This window comes from Schistocerca cancellata, chromosome 3, assembly GCF_023864275.1.
Source record: "Schistocerca cancellata isolate TAMUIC-IGC-003103 chromosome 3, iqSchCanc2.1, whole genome shotgun sequence".
In the NCBI taxonomy this organism is placed as follows: Eukaryota; Metazoa; Arthropoda; class Insecta; order Orthoptera; family Acrididae; genus Schistocerca; species Schistocerca cancellata.
Genome location: NC_064628.1, coordinates 814,418,883 through 814,438,483, shown reverse-complemented (window position 1 = coordinate 814,438,483; position 19,601 = coordinate 814,418,883). Strand labels below are relative to the sequence as shown.

The 19,601-nt window shown below is 41.7% G+C and overlaps 1 protein-coding gene across 3 annotated transcripts in view; it reads left to right on the top strand.

Moving 5' to 3' along the window:
* The window catches only part of LOC126177087 (trypsin alpha-3-like), a 346,712-nt gene that overhangs the window by 99,072 nt on the left and 228,039 nt on the right, over positions 1-19,601 (top strand). Inside the window, exon 4 of one of the 3 annotated variants that reach the window (XM_049924338.1) lies at positions 7,562-7,628. The exons of 1 other annotated variant lie outside the window; for it this stretch is intronic. In XM_049924338.1, the coding sequence (XP_049780295.1) occupies positions 7,562-7,628 (67 nt within the window). Of the gene's footprint in view, positions 1-7,561; positions 7,698-19,601 lie in introns of all 3 variants that reach the window. One more of the 3 variants, XM_049924337.1, reaches the window with a different exon arrangement.

The following is a 19,601-nucleotide window of genomic DNA, read 5'->3' as shown; positions in this document are numbered from 1 at the left end:
AAAGGCAATACTTTTTCATATTTCTGTAGTGAGTGAAGTGGCGCTAACACGTTTTCTTACAGACTGTAGTTTCGTGTTCTGATAAGTGTAAATGGTGGTCCAGAATTATCCGCAAGTTCTTTACAGAAGAAGAAAAGATTTTTCTGTGCCATTTAGGGTTAATAGTAGAAGAGATTATCCTAACTGAGGGGTAATAAGCGATTAAGTTTGCTTGCGTTTTATATGGATTAGAAAAAAGGAAAGATCCAAACCTTTGCTCTGTGCCCACACTGTTAGGACAAATTTATCGGCATTTACATACTGGATGGTTATGCACAGGTTTGTTGGACTTGCACTCAGATATAACCGAATGTCTTCAGCTTATAGCTGATTTTTGCAGTGGGTGAGATTAGTTGACCCATCATTAACATATGAGAAGGGTAACGGGCCCAATATTGATCCTTGTGGGACCCCTAATACTACATTTCTCCTTTGTGACCGTTTTGTTCCAGTCATTTCACAATGTTGGCGAGATATAAGGTATGAGCGGAACCACTGTACATTGTCGAAAACTTTGCTGAAATCGAGAAAGCACATAATAGTCTCCTGTTGTTTATCTATAGCTTAAGTCAGTTCGTCAGTCACTTTACAAGAGTAGTCGTCATGCTGCAATTTTCCGGAAACCGGATTGATATTCGTCTAAAAGGTTATTTGATGTTAAATAATTAACAAGCTGTTCATGAAGTATGTGTTCTAAAGCTGTCAGTAATGCTGATAGAATGCAAATGAGCCTATAATCTGAAAGCTGTTTCGCAGAGTTCTCCTTGGGTAATGATTTTATGAATACCTGCTTCTAGGCTTTTGGAAAGGGGCTGGAGGTCATAGGATGGTTAAAAATGTCCGTTATTTTGCGCAGAAAAAGATCGACTAGAAGTTTAATCGTCTGCGCTTTTATATTATCGTGCCCTGCAGCTGCTGAACGAATTTACGCAACTGACTTCATCAGCGGATTAGGGCTTCCAAGCTACAGAAATAATTTTTTATTTGTACCAGTCACTGATACTTTAAGGGCATCGATGGTTTGCGACTTGTGCATTGCTCAGGTGAAGATATCGGCGTGGCGAAATACTCATTTAGTTCCTCAACAGGAACCAGAGGTTCAGCTGCAGATTTGGGTTTGCTTATTCCTTTACATCATAATTTTTCCACAGTATGGCAGATCTGTGAAAGTCCTCAGTTAGCAAGTGAGTATACCTGAGCTTTGCATTCCTGACAGGTTGACTAACTTAGTTGCGTAGTTGCTTGTAGGTGAGATGATTATTATCAAAGATCATGAGCGGTCTGCATGCCCTGTATGCTGCATTTCTGACACTCATAAGCTGTTTGAGGTGGTCTGCAAGCCATGTTACCTGTTTTCCCCTTTTTCGTACTGTTTTTAGAGGAGCGTGTTTGTAGTATAAATTATTGAGTCTCTCAGTGAAGTTGTATAGTTCATTATTTATTTCGAAGTTATTGCCTGCCGTTGTCTGCCAAGAAATATAAGCGTTAGCTGTAATCTCAGAGATATTCATGAGGTTAAAATCTGTAAAATTCGCCACTTGCGGTTTGTTATTTTGGTGTTGCAACAAGAATGTCATCATGAGCAGACAAATTAGGGCAGGAATCTGAGCATTGCAAATACTCTATTTGGAGATTTGGTTGTGAATATCAAAACAAACCTACTGCTGCCAGCTGTATGGTGAAAGGCCCAAGTGGAATCAGTGCAAGGTTTGAGCAGGAAAATATTTGTGTGAATTTTGATACAGAAGGGCTCTTAGCAAATTTATGTTGGTATCTCGAGTTACAATTACGTATTCATCCAAAGACTCAAGACATGAGAGTGTACATTCAAAGCTAGAGAACTGTCCCACTTTAGGTGGATTGTCTACTGTGCAGATGAGACGCTTTCTATTGTGCGATTTAATCTCAATGAAAATGTATTCAGGGTGCGTGTCTTGTTTTTTAGATGTGAGCACGACCATGGCGAACAAATCTAGGCGTAGGTATGCTGACATACTGCCCCCTCCTCTGTTACGTCTACAGGGTGGTCCACTGATCGTGACCGGGCCAAATATCTCACGAAATAAGCGTCAAACGAAAAAAACTACAAAGAACGAAACTTGTCTAGTTTGAAGGCGGAAACCAGATGGTTGGCCCGCTAGACGGCGCTGCCATAGGTAAAACGGATATCAACTGCGTTTTTTTAAAACAGGAACCCCCATTTTTTATTACATATTCGTGTAGTACGTAAAGAAATATGAATGTTTAAGTTAGACCACTTTTTTCGCTTTGTGATAGATGACGCTGTAATAGTCACAAACATATGGTTCACATTTATAGACGAACAGTTGATAACAGGTAGGTTTTTTAAATTAAAATACAGAACGTAGGTGCGTTTGAACATTTTATTTCGGATGTTCCAATGTGATACATGTGCCTTTGAGAACTTATCATTTATGAGAACGCATGCTGTTACAGCGTGGTCAGGCTGGCCGCGGTGGCCAAGCGGTTCTAGGCGCTTTAGTCTGGAACCGCGCGACCACTACGGTCGCAGGTTCGAATCCTGCCTCGGGTATGGATGTGTGTGATGCCCTTAGTATAGTTAGGTTTAAGTAGTTCTGAGTTCTAGGGGACTGATGACCTTAGATGTTAAGTCCCACAGTGCTCAGAGCCATTTGAACTATTTTTTTTACAGCGTGATTACCTGTAAATACTACATTAATGCAATAAATGTTCAAAATGATGTCCGCCAACCTCAATGCATTTGGCAATACGTGTAACGACATTCCTCTCAACAGCGAGTAGTTCGCCTTGCGTAATGTTGGCACATGCATTGACAATGCGCTAACGCATGTTGTCAGGCGTTGTCGGTGGATCACGATAGCAAATATCCTTCAACTTTCCCCACAGAAAGAAATCCGAGGACGTCAGATCCGGTGAACGTGCGGGCCATGGTATGGTGCTTCGACGACTAATCCACCTGTCATGAAATATGCTATTCAATACCGCTTCAACCGCACGCGAGCTATGTGCCGGACATCCACCATGATGGAAGTACATCGCCATTCTGTCATGCAGTGAAACATCTCGGTAGAACATTACGTAGGAAATTAGCATACATTGCACCATTTAGATTCCCATCGATAAAATGGGGGCCAATTATCCTTCCTCCCATAATGCCACACCGTACATTAACCCGCCAAGGTCGCTGATGTTCCACTTGTCGCAGCCATCGTGGATTTTCAGTTGCCCAATAGTGCATATTATGCCGGTTTACGTTACCGCTGTTTGTGAATGACGCTTCGTCGCTAAATAGAACAGGTGCAAAAAATCTGTCATCGTCCCGTAATTTCTCTTGTACCCAGTGGCAGAACTGTACACGACGTTCAAAGTCGACGCCATGCAATTCTTGGTGCACAGAAATATGGTACGGGTGCAATCGATGTTGCTATAGCATTCTCAACACCGATGTTTTTGAGATTCCCGATTCTCGCGCAATTTGTCTGCTACTGATGTGCGGATTAGCCGCGACAGCAGCTAAAACACCTACTTGGGCGTCATCATTTGTTGCAGATCGTGGTTGACGTTTCACATGTGGCTGAACACTTCCTGTTTCCTTAAATAATGTAAGTATACAGCGAACGGTCGGACACTTGGAAGATGTCGTCCAGGATACCGATCAGCATACACAGCACATGCCCGTTGGTCATTTTGATCTCAATAGCCATACATCAACACGATATCGACCTTTTCCGCAATTGGTAAACGGTCCATTTTAACATGGGTAAAATCACGAAGGAAACACCGTCCGCACTGGAGGAATGTTACGTGATACCACGTACTTATACCTCTGTGACTATTGCAGTGCCATCTGTCACAAAGCGAAAAAAGTGGTCCAACTAAAACACTCATATTTCTTTACGTACTACACGAATATGTAATAAAAAATGGGGGTTCCTATTTTAAAAAAACGCAGTTGATAACCGTTTTACCTATGGCAACTCCATCTATCGGGCCAACCATAGCTCCATCTGGTTTCCCCTTCAAGCTAGACGAGTTTCGTTCTTTGTAGTTTTTTCGTTTGATGCTTATTTCGTGAGATATTTGGCCCGGTCACTATCAATGGACCACCCTGTATAGCGTCTGAGAGAAATGTAACCATCAAGACTTATAGAACTGGAACGAATACAGGGCTTCAGCCTTGTCTTCGACAGGAATGTAATATGATAGCTGAGGTCTTGAAATATGCTGCAGAACTCAGTCGGGTGGTAAGGGTAGCACATTTGTGCGAGCGAGTTGCAGAGTAGATCTGTGACGCGTAGTTTCTGCTGCATTGTGGCAGGTAGGATGAGTTGCACAGTCAGTGACGCCCCACTGCCTTGCAGAATGGGGAGAAGAGAGGCGCACAGGTCTGTAAAAGGCAGGTAGGAAGCGGGAGAAAGTGGCCAGAGGAAGTGGGAAGTTCAAGATCAGTTACGCTTGTCTGGCACAGGGAGTGAAGGTGAAGTTTCGTGAGTTTTGTAGAGATCGATAAAACACAGTGACAAGATGAGCAGTGTTTGATGCTATGAGACAATGGTAATAAAAGAGTGATTATACTGAAAATAATAATAATAATAATAATAATAATAATAATAATAATAATAATAATAATAATAATAATAATGCATCCAACACATGGCTAAGAAAAGGCAATATATACGGTGAGACGGAAGGATTAATGATTGCAATACAGGATCAAACAATAAACACCAGATATTACAACAAGCATATTATTAAAGATCCCAATACCACAACAGATAAATGCAGACTTTGCAAACAACAAATAGAAACAGTAGATCACATCACAAGCGGATGTACAATACTAGCAAATACAGAATACACCTCAAGACATGACAATGTAGCAAAAATAATACATCAACAACTTGCCATACAACATAAACTAATAAAACAACACGTTCCCACATACAAGTATGCACCACAAAATGTACTGGAGAATGATGAATACAAATTATACTGGAACAGAACCGTTATAACAGATAAAACAACACCACATAACAAATCTGACATCACACTCACCAATAAAAAGAAGAAATTTACACAACTAATCGAAATATCCATACCCAATACAACAAATATACAGAAGATAACAGGAGAAAAAATTGAAAAATACATCCAACTGGCTGAGGAAGTCAAGGACATGTGGCATCAGGATAAAGTTGACATTATACCAATTATACTATCAACTACAGGAGTCATACCACACAATATCCACCAGTACATCAACGCAATACAGCTACATCCAAACGTATATATACAACTACAGAAATCTGTAATTATTGATACATGTTCAATTACCCGAAAGTTCTTAAATGCAATGTAACATATACCGTACAGTTAAAAGGAAGTCACGCTTGATCAAAGTTTTCGTCACTTTCCATTTTTAACCAGACATAACGTCTGAGAAAGGAAAGAAATAATAATAATAATAACGGTAATGAATGAAAAAGTAAGGGCAACAAAGAAACTGTATATCTGGGAGATTATGTTAGTAATGAATAAAACGATTACACTGAGATGACGAAAGTCATAGGACAGCGATACATACGTATACAAATGGCGGCAGTATTGCGTACACAAGGTATAACACGGTAGTGTATTGGAGAAGGTGTAATTTGTACTCAGGTGACTCTGTGAAAACGAGTCTTACACGGTTATGGCCACACGACAGGTATTAACAGACTTGAACGCGGAATAGTAGTTGGAAGCAGAAACATGGAACATTCTATTTCGGGAATCGTTAGGGAATTCAATATGCAACCGTGTCCCGAGAATACCAAATTTCAGGCATTACCTCTCCCCACATACAACGCAGAGACCGACGCTAACGACTGGGAGCAGCGGCGTTTTCGTAGTTGTAAGTGCTAACAGACAAGCAACACCGCAGAAATGGATGTGGGACGTGCGGCGAAGGTATCCGTTAGAACAGTGTGGTGAAATCTGACGTTAATGAACTCTGGTATCAGACGACCAACGCGAGTGCCTTTGCTAACAGCACGAAAACATCTACAGCGCCCTTGGGCTCGTGACCATCCTGGTTGGGCCCTAGGTGACTGAAAAATAGTGAACTTGTCATATGAGTCCCAGTTTCAGGTGATAAGAGCTCATGATAGGTAGGGTTCGAGTGTGGTACAGGCCCACGAAGCAGTCGACCTAGGTTGTGTCTGGCTACTTGAAGACTATTTACGGCCGCGCGGAGTGGCCACGCGGTTAGAGGCGCCATGTCACGGATTGCACGGCCCCTCCCGTCGGAGATTCGAGTCCTCCATCGGGGATGGGTGTGTGTGTTGTTCTTAGCGTAAGTTAGTTTAAGTGGTGTGTGAGTCCAGGGACCATGATCTCAGCAGTTTGGTCCCTTAGGGATTCTCACGCATTTAAATATTTGACCCATTTGCAGCTATTCATAGATAATATGTTCCCAAATTTGTGGAATTTTTATGGATGATAATGGGCCACGCCACTGGGAGTTGTGCGAGATTGGTTTGAGGAACATTCTGGACAATTCAAATGAGTGATTTGGCACCCAGATCGCCCAAAATGGATCCCACATAATATTTATCGAATATAGTCAGGAGGTCAGTTCATGCACAAAATCTTGCACTGCCATCTTTTCGCAATTATGGACGGCTTTAGACGTGGTGTGGCTCAATATTTCTGCTGCGGACTTCCAACGTCTCGTTGAGTCCGTGCCACGTTGCGGTGCTGCACGAAGCCAGGCGAACGCGGTCCGACACGATATTAAGAGGTTTCCCATGACTTGTGTCACTTCATTGGGTTTGGCAATGAATTAATCATCTTAATCAAAATCCTGTGAGATTAGTGAAGTAGTAGTGAAATAACAGTTATATTGGTACTGTAAGTAAGCAAAGTGAACAAAAATGTATAATTAGTGTTAAAAGTAAATCAAAGAAGGTAATTGATCATAACAGGTTTCAAGAAAAAAAATGCTACAAAATGAAATGTTTCTTTACAAAAGACCACTTTAATCTCGGACAACTTAGGCTTTTAAGTTCCATGATGTTAGTCACAGAATGCTTTTCCGTAGCTGTCTTTACGATTATTCCACCATCCCAGGTCCACACATCCACGCATAACTGAGTGATTGCACTGTTAAGTACTTTCATCCCTTCACATGTTAGATCTTCGCGTTTGGTCACTCCTGATTTCACTAATTTCTTCTTTGCCCCACAGATTTTAATTTTCTTGTGATAGGCGTGTCTCTTTTTTCTTTCTTTCTTGAAGCTGGAATTCCTCATTCTGCTCTGTGTCTCCTATCAATGCAATGTTCTGAGACTTGTCCACATAATTTTTCACTAGTGATTTTAAAGAATACATCTTCTGTATTTTTGTGGTGTTAATACGATGCTGACTAGATGGTGAGTAGAGCAAATGTCGATCAAATTGCATAAAAATAACTTTGCAAGTTATATACACAGATATGAGTGTAACTAATGGTCCGTCGCCTGGACGTGTAATGTTGCAGGATACCCGCCAAATTGCTGAGCGTGTCAGTGGGCAGCGTGTACACCTCGTCAGGCACCAGGGTGCAGGTGTCCGCAGCCTTCGTCCACTCCAAATACAACAGCGATACAAGCCAGAACGATATCGCTGTTCTCAGGGTAAGTTTATGCGGCCTAGTCTGCTCACACTTAGCACATCAGTGATGTGTACCGTTTCATACATCTCGAAGGCTGTTGTGTCACATCTTTTCCAATCTTTCGACTCTCTCGCCAGCAACTTTTTTGCACAAACATGCTATGTATTAAACTGCAGTGTAACCAGGACCAGGCATGTCAAAGTAAACATCACAGACTTCCATTTTCGAAGCAATGGAACTCAGTTTGGAAAGTTAGTCACCAGTTAAACTGCATCAGTTCAAAAAGTTATTTAAGCACTGGGTAATTGACTGAGGCAGAGATGATAATTATTTATCTTCTTTTAGAAGGAAGGAAGTTCTTTACAGTTTTGTGAACATCAAATTGTCAATAGCCACTAACAATAAGTATTGTCCGAACTGGAGTATGTCTCCTTTACTTAGAATATGATCTAGCTTTTCAAATCATCTTTAGAAAAATAGACACTTACGAAAGCTGTGCGATAGGCCAGATTACTGATTACTAATTACTGATACTTTCGGTATGTATGCAAGGATTTCTTAGGTGATCTCAGGTGGATGCAGTGACAGTGGCATCATCCAGATAGTAGCGAACAGGCCTGGTTAGCAGTTGAAAAATTGCTTACAGTAACGAATGTCAATATTTGACAATAAAGGCGAAAGGGAATTTTTAGCATTGCTAATGGTGAGAGGCGTCATCGAATGTAAGACGACTGGTCAACAAAGATTGAGACTGATTTCTTTGACAGATGTTTATTACTCGATTTCAGTGTTTACGTGATCTTTTTCAAAGTATGCCTCTCCTACTTGAATGGTCTTTTTATAGTGTCTCTGCCAGTCCTCGGAACACACGTGGATACAGTGCTGTAGAACTCAGTTCCTGCAAACAGAACTTATGTCATACAGGAAATGTATTCCCCATTGGCGATTTAAATTTTGACAGCAGTTTTTGTAGATTAAATTTGGACATAAGGTGACTGACCCATTAAAAGTAACATGGTATACTGGTTGATATACTTATAACTGACAATCTAGAGCCCTACCAGATACTTCCATTTAGACTATGAAAGCAGAGCTGAAGATAACTTCATGATGGTAGTGTTTCCCGCAAATAAAGACGCATCAGTGGACAATGGCAGTTGCATTTCATATCTGCCCTGTGGAAATCTTCAAACTATTTCTTTCTGTAGGAATCAGGGGACACCGCACAGAGTACTTCCACGCAGAGCACTCTTCTCGGGAACCATTCTTGCTATAACGCTACCGACAATTTAAAATCAGTACTGCCATCTACTGAGGGTTCTTAGAAACTTCACGGCCCCAGATGAGTGAACAACTTAGTGCGATGAACGTATTTGTGTTTTATGCAATGTTAATAAATTTTCTTACTCAAATATCGAAGCCCCTAGGGAGCATACCTTTTAGAATTGAGAATAGATAAATATATGTTCGTTTAGAGGAGACCATTCTGCAGGGTGACCCAAAAGTCCGTTAGCATTTAAAAATTCAATACTCCACGGAATAATGTAGGTAGATAGCTAAAAATTGACATACTTGCTTGAAATGACATGGAGTTTTATTGAAACCGAATTCATGATTATTGTTTCTTGCGAGAAAAGTGAATAAATCCAGAGCCCTCTAGGCTTTGGATATGAAATTGTAGGGCCGGTACTTCTCTTTGGCACTCTGTCGCTTCCATTTCCTCTAAGAACAACTGTACTTCACATGTCTATGTGCCCGTATGTACCACCCTGGCTAGAGTCATTGTAACGTTTTCTCTCCGACGTTCTCACAACTCTTCCAGTGACATGAGAACGTGAATTTTTTCCTGCTCCAAGATTATCATCACTTCCTGAGTTCATGCTTGTATCTCCTTGCCTATAGCCCCCACCCCTGTTATTGGACGTTGGTGAACCGTGACAGACAGGTATCGAGATTTCATGTCCACCATCGAAAATCTAAATGACACAGATAATTTTCCTTTAATTTACGTCTATGGTCTCAATCTTCTCTGTTTAACAGATTACCGGTTTCGGTCTTCGATTATCATCATCAGATCTGTCTCATAAAAACAAAGTCCTAATGCACTGCAGCCATAGTGGCATAGTCAACTGTTAAATGCGGAATCAGGACTTTCTTTTTATGAGACAGATCTGATGATCGTCATTAAAGACCGAAACCGGTAATCTGTTAAACAGAAAAGATTGTGACCATAGACGTAAATTAAAGGAAACTTATTACACATACGGGTCACTGTGTTTTATAGCGACGATGTCGCAGCTTGTGCAACAGATAGCTTTGCTCCATCGGTACTAACCTAACAGTTGCTATATGATACAACAGCGCCGATTTCTTCTCAGTTCCACCACATACTGTAGCTCTGCGGGAAATTCCTTTTGTATCTCGATTAATCCTGCTAAGAATTGTTACGGAGGCAACAGTGCAAAACTAAGTCTTTACTGCAAGGTAAACCTCTTCTTGCAGCGTTACTACTTCCATTTTTGCGTCGTTGAGGCTATCCACCTATGTTTGTAAGGTGCAGCTACAGTCATTCTTCCATCTAGTGCGCTTAACTGATTCTGTACTCTCTATAAGTTCTTGTTTATTGTTTACATAGTGTTTCTCGTGCACAGTCCTACTTGTTTAGTTAGTTCCCTTCCATCTTCGTGGTTTTTTTTACCACACTCTACTCAAGAACTGACAGCTGCGTAGTATGCCATTCCACTGTGGTTTTAGTGGCAGCTGCTGACAGTATTTGTCCCACCGTGTTAGTTAAGTTTCGTACGCTCTCACTGTCCACTGCACCAAATACAGCGTTCAGCAACTTTGCTCGTGCGTCCAGCCACCCTATTTTTCTTCGCACTTGTGACAGCGATGCTGCAATATTTATTTACTTAAGCTGTGTTCTCAGTTTCCAATAAGAGGGCCTTCGCTCTTGGTACTAACCCCTTCCTTCCGCTAAAAGTTTGTCACTCTTTGGTTCCTTGTGTATTCCCACGAATACGGTTTGTAACCTATGAACCTTATTCCTTACTTCCCCTAAATCGAAGATCAATCTCAGTTCTACCGATGGCTAATCAGTATCACATCTGTCTGTCTGGAAAACAATATTCCAGAATTTAGAGGCTACTTCTGAACTCTATTCAGTACTCCTTCCATAACGAAGTGAAACAACATCAGAACTATGACAGTGTCCTCCGGACGCCCGTGCTGGTACGATTCCTAAGAGAAAGGAACTTTTATCATTACCCTCCGTTTTCAAAATGGATGAGAAAGAAAAAGACAACAGTAAAAAGAACTCCTACCCTACTCACCAACAAAAAAGGAAAAGAGTAAACTTCCAAAACGCTTGATATACACCACAAAAATAAATTCAATGTAACATTTAACAAAACAAAGACATTGAATGTACACAATAACTCCTGAAACAACATAGAAACCCGATAAGAAACTACTTATCTCATCATCCGAGTGCGTAACGTGCACTGTGTGTATCCTAACTTTCATAGACGCTCTCGTTGGTACTGGTGTACCTTATAGGACTTGTGGCAATGCATTCACAGCTCCTTTGAATGGCCTGACGCAGAGCATTCCTTTGGTAACTGTAATTCAATCTTTACTGGTTACGTCATTTCAGTAACTTGGTGTGGACAACACCTGCTATCTGTAAGTGTTTCTGGAGTTGTTGCTAGTACCCACAGACCAGTTCTATACTGTGACAGTTTCCCAAAACGTTGCCCGTCCGTTCCTGACGTTCTAAGGCTTTCATGCTCACTCACTTCATTGTTTGCCAAACTTCGCGTAATCGTTTTAGAAATTTTTTTACTGGCTCACTATTAGCTCCAAGTATAGGCTTAATCATATTGAAGAAGGCAGCATCTTTCTGCTGTTCTCATATGGCGAAAGACCGGTACTGGTATGTACTTTGGAAATGTAGGCCGCGCCTATGTATTGAAGGTACGTGTCCCAATAGTTGTGTTTGCTGACTATGTACGTAATGGCTTAATATTTTAGTAATGGCTTAATATTTTAGTAATGCTTCTGTACATTCTTTCTGTTTGCCCACTTGCCTGTAGATGAAAAGATTTTGTTCGGAGTTTTCGAATGCGAAACAAATTTCACAACTGTTTCATGAAATCTGATACAAATTTTGTGCCTCTATCTTTAATTATGGTATCAAGCATGCCAATATTATGGAACTATTTATCATCACTTATGCTACTGTGTTAGCTTGTTGGTCAGGAGTTGCTAATTGCTGCGAATCACGAAAGATAGTCTACTATCGTCAGTATACAGGGTGTTACAAAAAGGTACGGCCAAACTTTCAGGAAACATTCCTCACACACAAAGAAAGAAACTATGTTATGTGGACATGTGTCCGGAAACGCTTACTTTCCATGTTAGAGCTCATTTTATTACTTCTCTTAAAATCTCATTAATCATGGAATGGAAACACACAGAAACAGAACGTACCAGCGTGACTTCAAACACTTTGTTACAGGAAATGTTCAAAATGTCCTCCGTTAGCGAGGATATACGCATCCACCCTCCGTCGCATGGAATCCCTGATGCGCTGATGCAGCCCTGGAGAATGGCGTATTGTATCACAGCTGTCCACAATACGTGCACGAAGAGTCTCTACATTTGGTACCGTGGTTGCGTAGTCAAGAGCTTTCAAATGCCCCGGTAAAGTCAAGAGGATTGAGGTCAGGAGAGCGTGGAGGCCATGGAATTGGTCCGCCTCTACCAATCCATCGGTCACCAAATCTGTTGTTGAGAAGCGTACGAACACTTCGACTGAAATGTGCAGGAGCTGCATCGTGCATGAACCACATGTTGTGTAGTACTTGTAAAGGCACATGTCCTAGCAGCACAGGTAGAGTATCCCGTATGAAATCATGATAACGTGCTCCATTGAGCGTAGGCGGAAGAACATGGGACCCAATCAAGACATCACCAACAATGCCTGCCCAAACGTTCACAGAAAATCTGTGTTGATGACGTGATTGCACAATTGCGTGCGGATTCTCGTCAGCCCACACATGTTGATTGTGAAAATTTACAATTTGATCACGTTGGAATGAAGCCTCATCCGTAAAGAGAATATTTGCACTGAAATGAGGATTGACACATTGTTGGATGAACCATTCGCAGAAGTGTACCCGTGGAGGCCAATCAGCTGCTGATAGTGCCTGCACACGCTATACATGGCACGGAAACGACTGGTTCTCCCGTAGCACTCTCCATACAGTGACGTGGTCAATATTACCTTGTACAGCAGCAACTTCTCTGACGCTGACATTAGGGTTATCGTCAACTGCACGAAGAATTGCCTCGTCCATTGCAGGTGTCTCGTCGTTATAGGTCTTCCCCAGTCGCGAGTCATAGGCTGGAATGTTCCGTGCTCCCTAAGACGCAGATCAATTGCTTCGAACGTCTTCCTCTCGTCGGGACACCTTCGTTCTGGAAATCTGTCTCGATACAAATGTACCGCACCACGGCTAATCGCCCCGTGCTAATCCATACATCAAATGGGCATCTGACAACTTCGCATTTGTAAACGTTGCACTGACTGAAAAACCACGTTCGTGATGAACACTAACCTGTTGATGCTACGTACTGATGTGCTTGATGCTAGTACTGTAGGGCAATGAGTCGCATGTCAACACAAGCACCGAAGTCAACATTACTTTCCTTCAATTGTGCAAACTGGCGGTGAATCGAGGAAGTACAGTACATACTGACGATACTAAAATGAGCTCTAACATGGAACTAAAGCGTTTCCGGACACACATCGACATAACATGTTTTCTTTATTTGTGTGTGAGGAATGTTTCCTGAAAGTTTGGCCGTACCTTTTTGTAACACCCTGTATACTTATTCCCTGCTGATGTTCTATAAAATTATTTAAATTATTAAAATTTCTAGCCCAGTCATTTAGATGCCTCTGTAAAATCTTTGCAATGGGATTTTCCGATGACTAAGGTGAGCCCTCTGAACACGGTACGCTGTCTCTCACATACCGTTCCGCATCATGTCTACTCGTTTTCCATCAGAATTTGTCAAAGACTCATCTATCCGCTGTCCTGTGACCGCCATGACCCATTAATACGTGGTATTGCCCATTTGTAGCAAAACTCGTTCCTGAACATTGTCAGAACCACGACGCATGGTTCGCACTTCGTTGATCTGCAGAGTACGCTATCACGCGTCGCGATCTGAATGTCTGACAGTCTGTATCGTATGCTTGTGCCTTCTGCCATTAAGCCATACTTTCGCCCTGTGCTTGCAGCACTCTAATTTTCCTACTGAAAGTTCCTGCATCAGTATGCTTCCTACCCAGTTTATGCAGAATTTCACAGTCGAATTCACTCAGTCTGAGTGCCCAACTTGTCAGCCAGCGTGATCTGTTATTACCGTGACTGTCTGATCATGCAAATATGCGAAAGTTGTTTACTTTGCAATTACAAGCTAACATCTCCTCTTTTGTAGTGGAATTGTTCTGTTCCACACTCTGCAGTTGCCTGGATGTGTAAGGTACTGGCTTTTCTTCAACATCTACATTTTGACTTAAAATACGCGATTACTGGCGTCACATGAGAAGATGAACTGCTTCTCAAAGTCAGTAAATATCTGTGCTGGATCCGATAACAGTGCTTTCTTCAGTGTCTCAAATGCTGTTTGGACACACTATTGGCCATTCAAATTTTGCCTCTTTTATTAGTAAACGATTCAAAGGCTCAGAGGCTTCTGCAAAATTTCTGACAAATTTTCTATAACACTTACATAGGCCTAGGAACGATTGTATTTGCTTCGTCGTTTTGTTACAAGAAGTCAAGGACTGCTGATACTGTTCGTGTATCAGTTTTTACACCTTTACCACTAATAATGTGTCCGAGGTAGTTCACCTGTGTCTGTGCAAAATGGCATTTATCCAAGCTAAGCGTCAGACACGCTTTTCATAATGTGTTGAATACTTCTTTTACACGTTTCATGTGTTCTTCCATATCTTTTGATAATACTGTTTATCCAAGTATACCATACACTACTTAGGCTTTAATCCATGAAGCGTTTTGTATAACAGTCTCTGAAACATAGCCAGTGTGTTCTTGGATCCAAAAGGCATTGTGCGATACTAATAATAGCCCCATGGCGGCGTGAAGGTTGTTTTAGATCTACCTTCTGAGACTACTACTACACTCCTGGAAATTGAAATAAGAACACCGTGAATTCATTGTCCCAGGAAGGGGAAACTTTATTGACACATTCCTGGGGTTAGATACATCACATGATCACACTGACAGAACCACAGGCACATAGACACAGGCAACAGAGCATGCACAATGTCGGCACTAGTACAGTGTATATCCACCTTTCGCAGCAATGCAGGCTGCTATTCTCCCATGGAGACGATCGTAGAGATGCTGGATGTAGTCCTGTGGAACGGCTTGCCATGCCATTTCCACCTGGCGCCTCAGTTGGACCAGCGATCGTGCTGGACGTGCAGACCGCGTGAGACGACGCTTCATCCAGTCCCAAACATGCTCAATGGGGGACAGATCCGGAGATCTTGCTGACCAGGGTAGTTGACTTACACCTTCTAGAGCACGTTGGGTGGCACGGGATACATGCGGACGTGCATTGTCCTGTTGGAACAGCAAGTTCCCTTGCCGGTCTAGGAATGGTAGAACGATGGGTTCGATGACGGTTTGGATGTACCGTGCACTATTCAGTGTCCCCTCGACGCTCACCAGTGGTGTACGGCCAGTGTAGGAGATCGCTCCCCACACCATGATGCCGGGTGTTGGCCCTGTGTGCCTCGGTCGTATGCAGTCCTGATTGTGGCGCTCACCTGCACGGCGCCAAACACGCATACGACCATCATTGGCACCAAGGCAGAAGCGACTCTCATCGCTGAAGACGACACGTCTCCATTCGTCCCTCCATTCACGCCTGTCGCGACACCACTGGAGGCGGGCTGCACGATGTTGGGGCGTGAGCGGAAGACGGCCTAACGGTGTGCGGGACCGTAGCCCAGCTTCATGGAGACGGTTGCGAATGGTCCTCGCCGATACCCCAGGAGCAACAGTGTCCCTAATTGGCTGGGAAGTGGCGGTGCGGTCCCCTACGGCACTGCGTAGGATCCTACGGTCTTGGCGTGCATCCGTGCGTCGCTGCGGTCCGGTCCCAGGTCGACGGGCACGTGCACCTTCCGCCGACCACTGGCGACAACATCGATGTACTGTGGAGACCTCACGCCCCACGTGTTGAGCAATTCGGCGGTACGTCCACCCGGCCTCCCGCATGCCCACTATACGCCCTCACTCAAAGTCCGTCAACTGCACATACGGTTCACGTCCACGCTGTCGCGGCATGCTACCAGTGTTAAAGACTGCGATGGAGCTCCGTATGCCACGGCAAACTGGCTGACACTGACGGCGGCGGTGCACAAATGCTGCGCAGCTAGCGCCATTCGACGGCCAACACCGCGGTTCCTGGTGTGTCCGCTGTGCCGTGCGTGTGATCATTGCTTGTACAGCCCTCTCGCAGTGTCCGGAGCAAGTATGGTGGGTCTGACACACCGGTGTCAATGTGTTCTTTTTTCCATTTACAGGAGTGTAGTTGCAGATATTCACCGTTGAGAAACACATTCATTGTCTCATATTATCTAAAGTCTCGGTAATATTGAGGTTAGGATGTGTATCAGCGTCAGTTTTTACGATGAGATATCGAGAGACGCAACAGAATCTATATTTTTTTAGCATCATTAGATGATTTTTTGGGAACAATGATTATCGATGAGCCCCATGGACTTTCACTATATTCTACGAACCTCTATGCTAGTGGCTGATCAAGGAATTCTTCCATCAATGGCTGCAGATACCTCAATACCTGGTATGGCTTCCTATAGACTGGAGCATTATTGCCCATGAATATAAACGTAGTGTAACAGGTGTTGCTGGTAATGGACCATTGCGTTAAACAAATTCAGGAATCATAGCAGTATAGATTCAATCCGTTCATTGATCACTATCCTGTATGTGATTCACCTCTTTACACAATGCTGACGCATTAGTGGTATGTTTATGGCTTTGGTCGTCATGTGTCAATATCTTATTCATCCAAAACATCTCAAGTGGCAGTCATTAAGCCCTGTGGCAGACTAACCGCATCCATGCAAAATAATCGAGGCTCACAGGAATCATAAATTTACTGTCTCTGTTGATAATTCACACTACGCTTCTGCGCATAAAGCAATGCATTCTATACAATTCTCTTGTGGTTGTAAACTGCACAGTACTTCTGCAAATAAGTCAGTACCTACAGTGATCCATCAAGCTTTTCTGTACCTGACAGTATATTATCATGCAAACCAATATTTAGCGTACGTGTTTGCAGCTCAGTTGGCAACACCTTCATGACCTGGTTTGAATATAGTAAAACATCGTTTTTCGTGTGATGTTTGTCTAGGGAGTGAAGTCCAAGAATCGTAGAATCCTATTCGCCAACTTGTGACAACACTTGCACATGTTCACTACTACTTTTAGCATTGTTGTCCCTAATGATTTTACGCCATTATCAACTACCGCACATAAACTATAATGTGAATTTCTGATTCTCTCTCCCAGTGTTGCTTATTTAGTTGTTTTCCAACCAGTTCTATTTTTTTTGAAATGCCATCTGATTGGGAAATTTGAGATCTAGTTGCTAGCGGGAAATTTAGTCTTCTTAAAAAATTGTTTTGTTGAATTCTTGTCTTTTTAATATTATATTCTTCGAAAAAATATTTTGTTCATTCCTAAACTTTAGTGTTGTTTTTGAGAATCTTCAGCTTGTTCTTAACATGATACAGAAGAAATTACTTTCCTACAACCGGTTATACTATAAGATCTGATAAGAAACCTAAGCTTAATTGCTGGTGGAACTCAACAATGTAATTAATGAGTACAAGATGTACATAAGTATGAACTATTACAGTTCATTTTGAATTATTTAAAGTTGCGTAACATTCAAATTTCTACAGCAAAATGTTAAAAGTATTTTAAAAGTTTGGAAAAAAAACGTTATGGTGAGACAACTAACTTCAGTATTACATGAGACGATATAATATTTCCATTATAATTATTGTATTTCCATGGTAGAGAACTGAGCATTTGAACCAAACGAATATTCGCTAATGCTGCCTGTTATTATCCATATTATTTAGTTATTGTTGTATTCGTGTTAGTAGTAGGGTGCTTGTGCTTCTCCTCATAGTGACTGATTATAGTTCTTTTGAAATGGGTGAAGTTAGATTCCAGTATACCGAAAAGATTGTGGAAGAGTGGTTAAAAAATATGACATTTATGCAATGGTTATCACAAGCTGTAGGAGATAACACTGAGGCATTCTGTAAAGAGTGTCACTGCACTATAAGAGCTCAATTAGCTTCTCACGGGGCGACTCTGTCAGCTTCTGCACTCTGCATTAGTTCATATGTTTGGTAGCTGACTGAAAATGGATGCAGCAGTATACTGCACACCTTTCTGCACAAGAGTTAAGGAAGTCCGGTCCAAACACAGGTTTGATTTCTGCTCCAAATGAAGGTTTGACTTCTGCCGACTATTAACTGAGTGAAAGCTGCTTATTCTTGGAAATAAGCTAATACTGTTAACAAGAAAAAACAATACGGAATGGAATATATATATTGAGAGGACAATATCAAACTAACCAGACTCTTGAAAAAGGGTCGACAAGAGGTTCGTGAACTTACACCACTCATTGCCAAAACGCCTGTTTCTGAGCCAAAAATATCCTTTTAGAATGGGAAGAGTTACCCAAAAATATAATACCATACGAGACATAAGCGAATGTGTCGAAGGATCACTCACTTCAGATACCGTTCGAATAGTAAAAATGGCAGTATTAAGTCTTTGAACAAGATCCTGAACGTGGGCTTTCCACGACAGTTTGCTATCTATCTGAACACTTAGAAATTTGAAATTTTCAGTTTCACTAATCATATTCCCATTCTGTGAAATTAGAACATCAGGTTTTGTTGAATTGTGTGTTAGAAACTGTAAAAACTGAGTCTTACAGTGATTTAGCGTTAGTTTATTTTCTACAAGTCATGAACTTATGTCATTAACTGCATTATTTGAAACTGGGCCAATGTTGCACACAACATCCTTCACTACCAAGCTAGTGTCATCAGCAAACATGAATATTTTGGAGTTAGCCATAATACTAGAGGGCATATATATATATATATATATATATATATATATATATATATATATATATATATATATATATATATATAACACTGATCCCTAGGACACCTCACTCTTGACTGTACCCCACTCAGACCCCACATCACAGCCATTCTGAACACTGTGGCTTTTGTTGTCTGTTGCTAAACTATGAGGCGAAACAGTTGTGAGCTACTCCCCATATTCCGTAATGTTCCAACCTTTTGGAGCAATATTTTTGATCAACGCAATCAAAAGCCTTAGTGGAATCAAAAAATATGCCTAGCGTTCGAAACCTTTTGTTTAACCCATCCAGTACTTCACAGAGAAAAGAGAATATAGCACTTTCATTTGTTAAATGACTTCTAAAGCCGAACTGTACAATTGATAGCAAATCGTGTGATATAAAATTGTCAATTATCCTTTTCAATAACTTTAGAAAACACTGAGGGCATAGAAATAGGTATAAAATTGTCTACATTATCCCTTTACCCCTTTTTATAAAGCAGCTTTAATACTGAGTACTTTAATCGTTCAGGAAACTGACCATTCCTACAGGAAAAATTGCAAATGTGGCTATCATGTGCAGCACAGTACTTTAATATTCTGCTAGGCACTCCATCATATCCTTGAGAGTCTTTAGTCTTCAGTGATTTAATTATTTATTCAATCCCTCC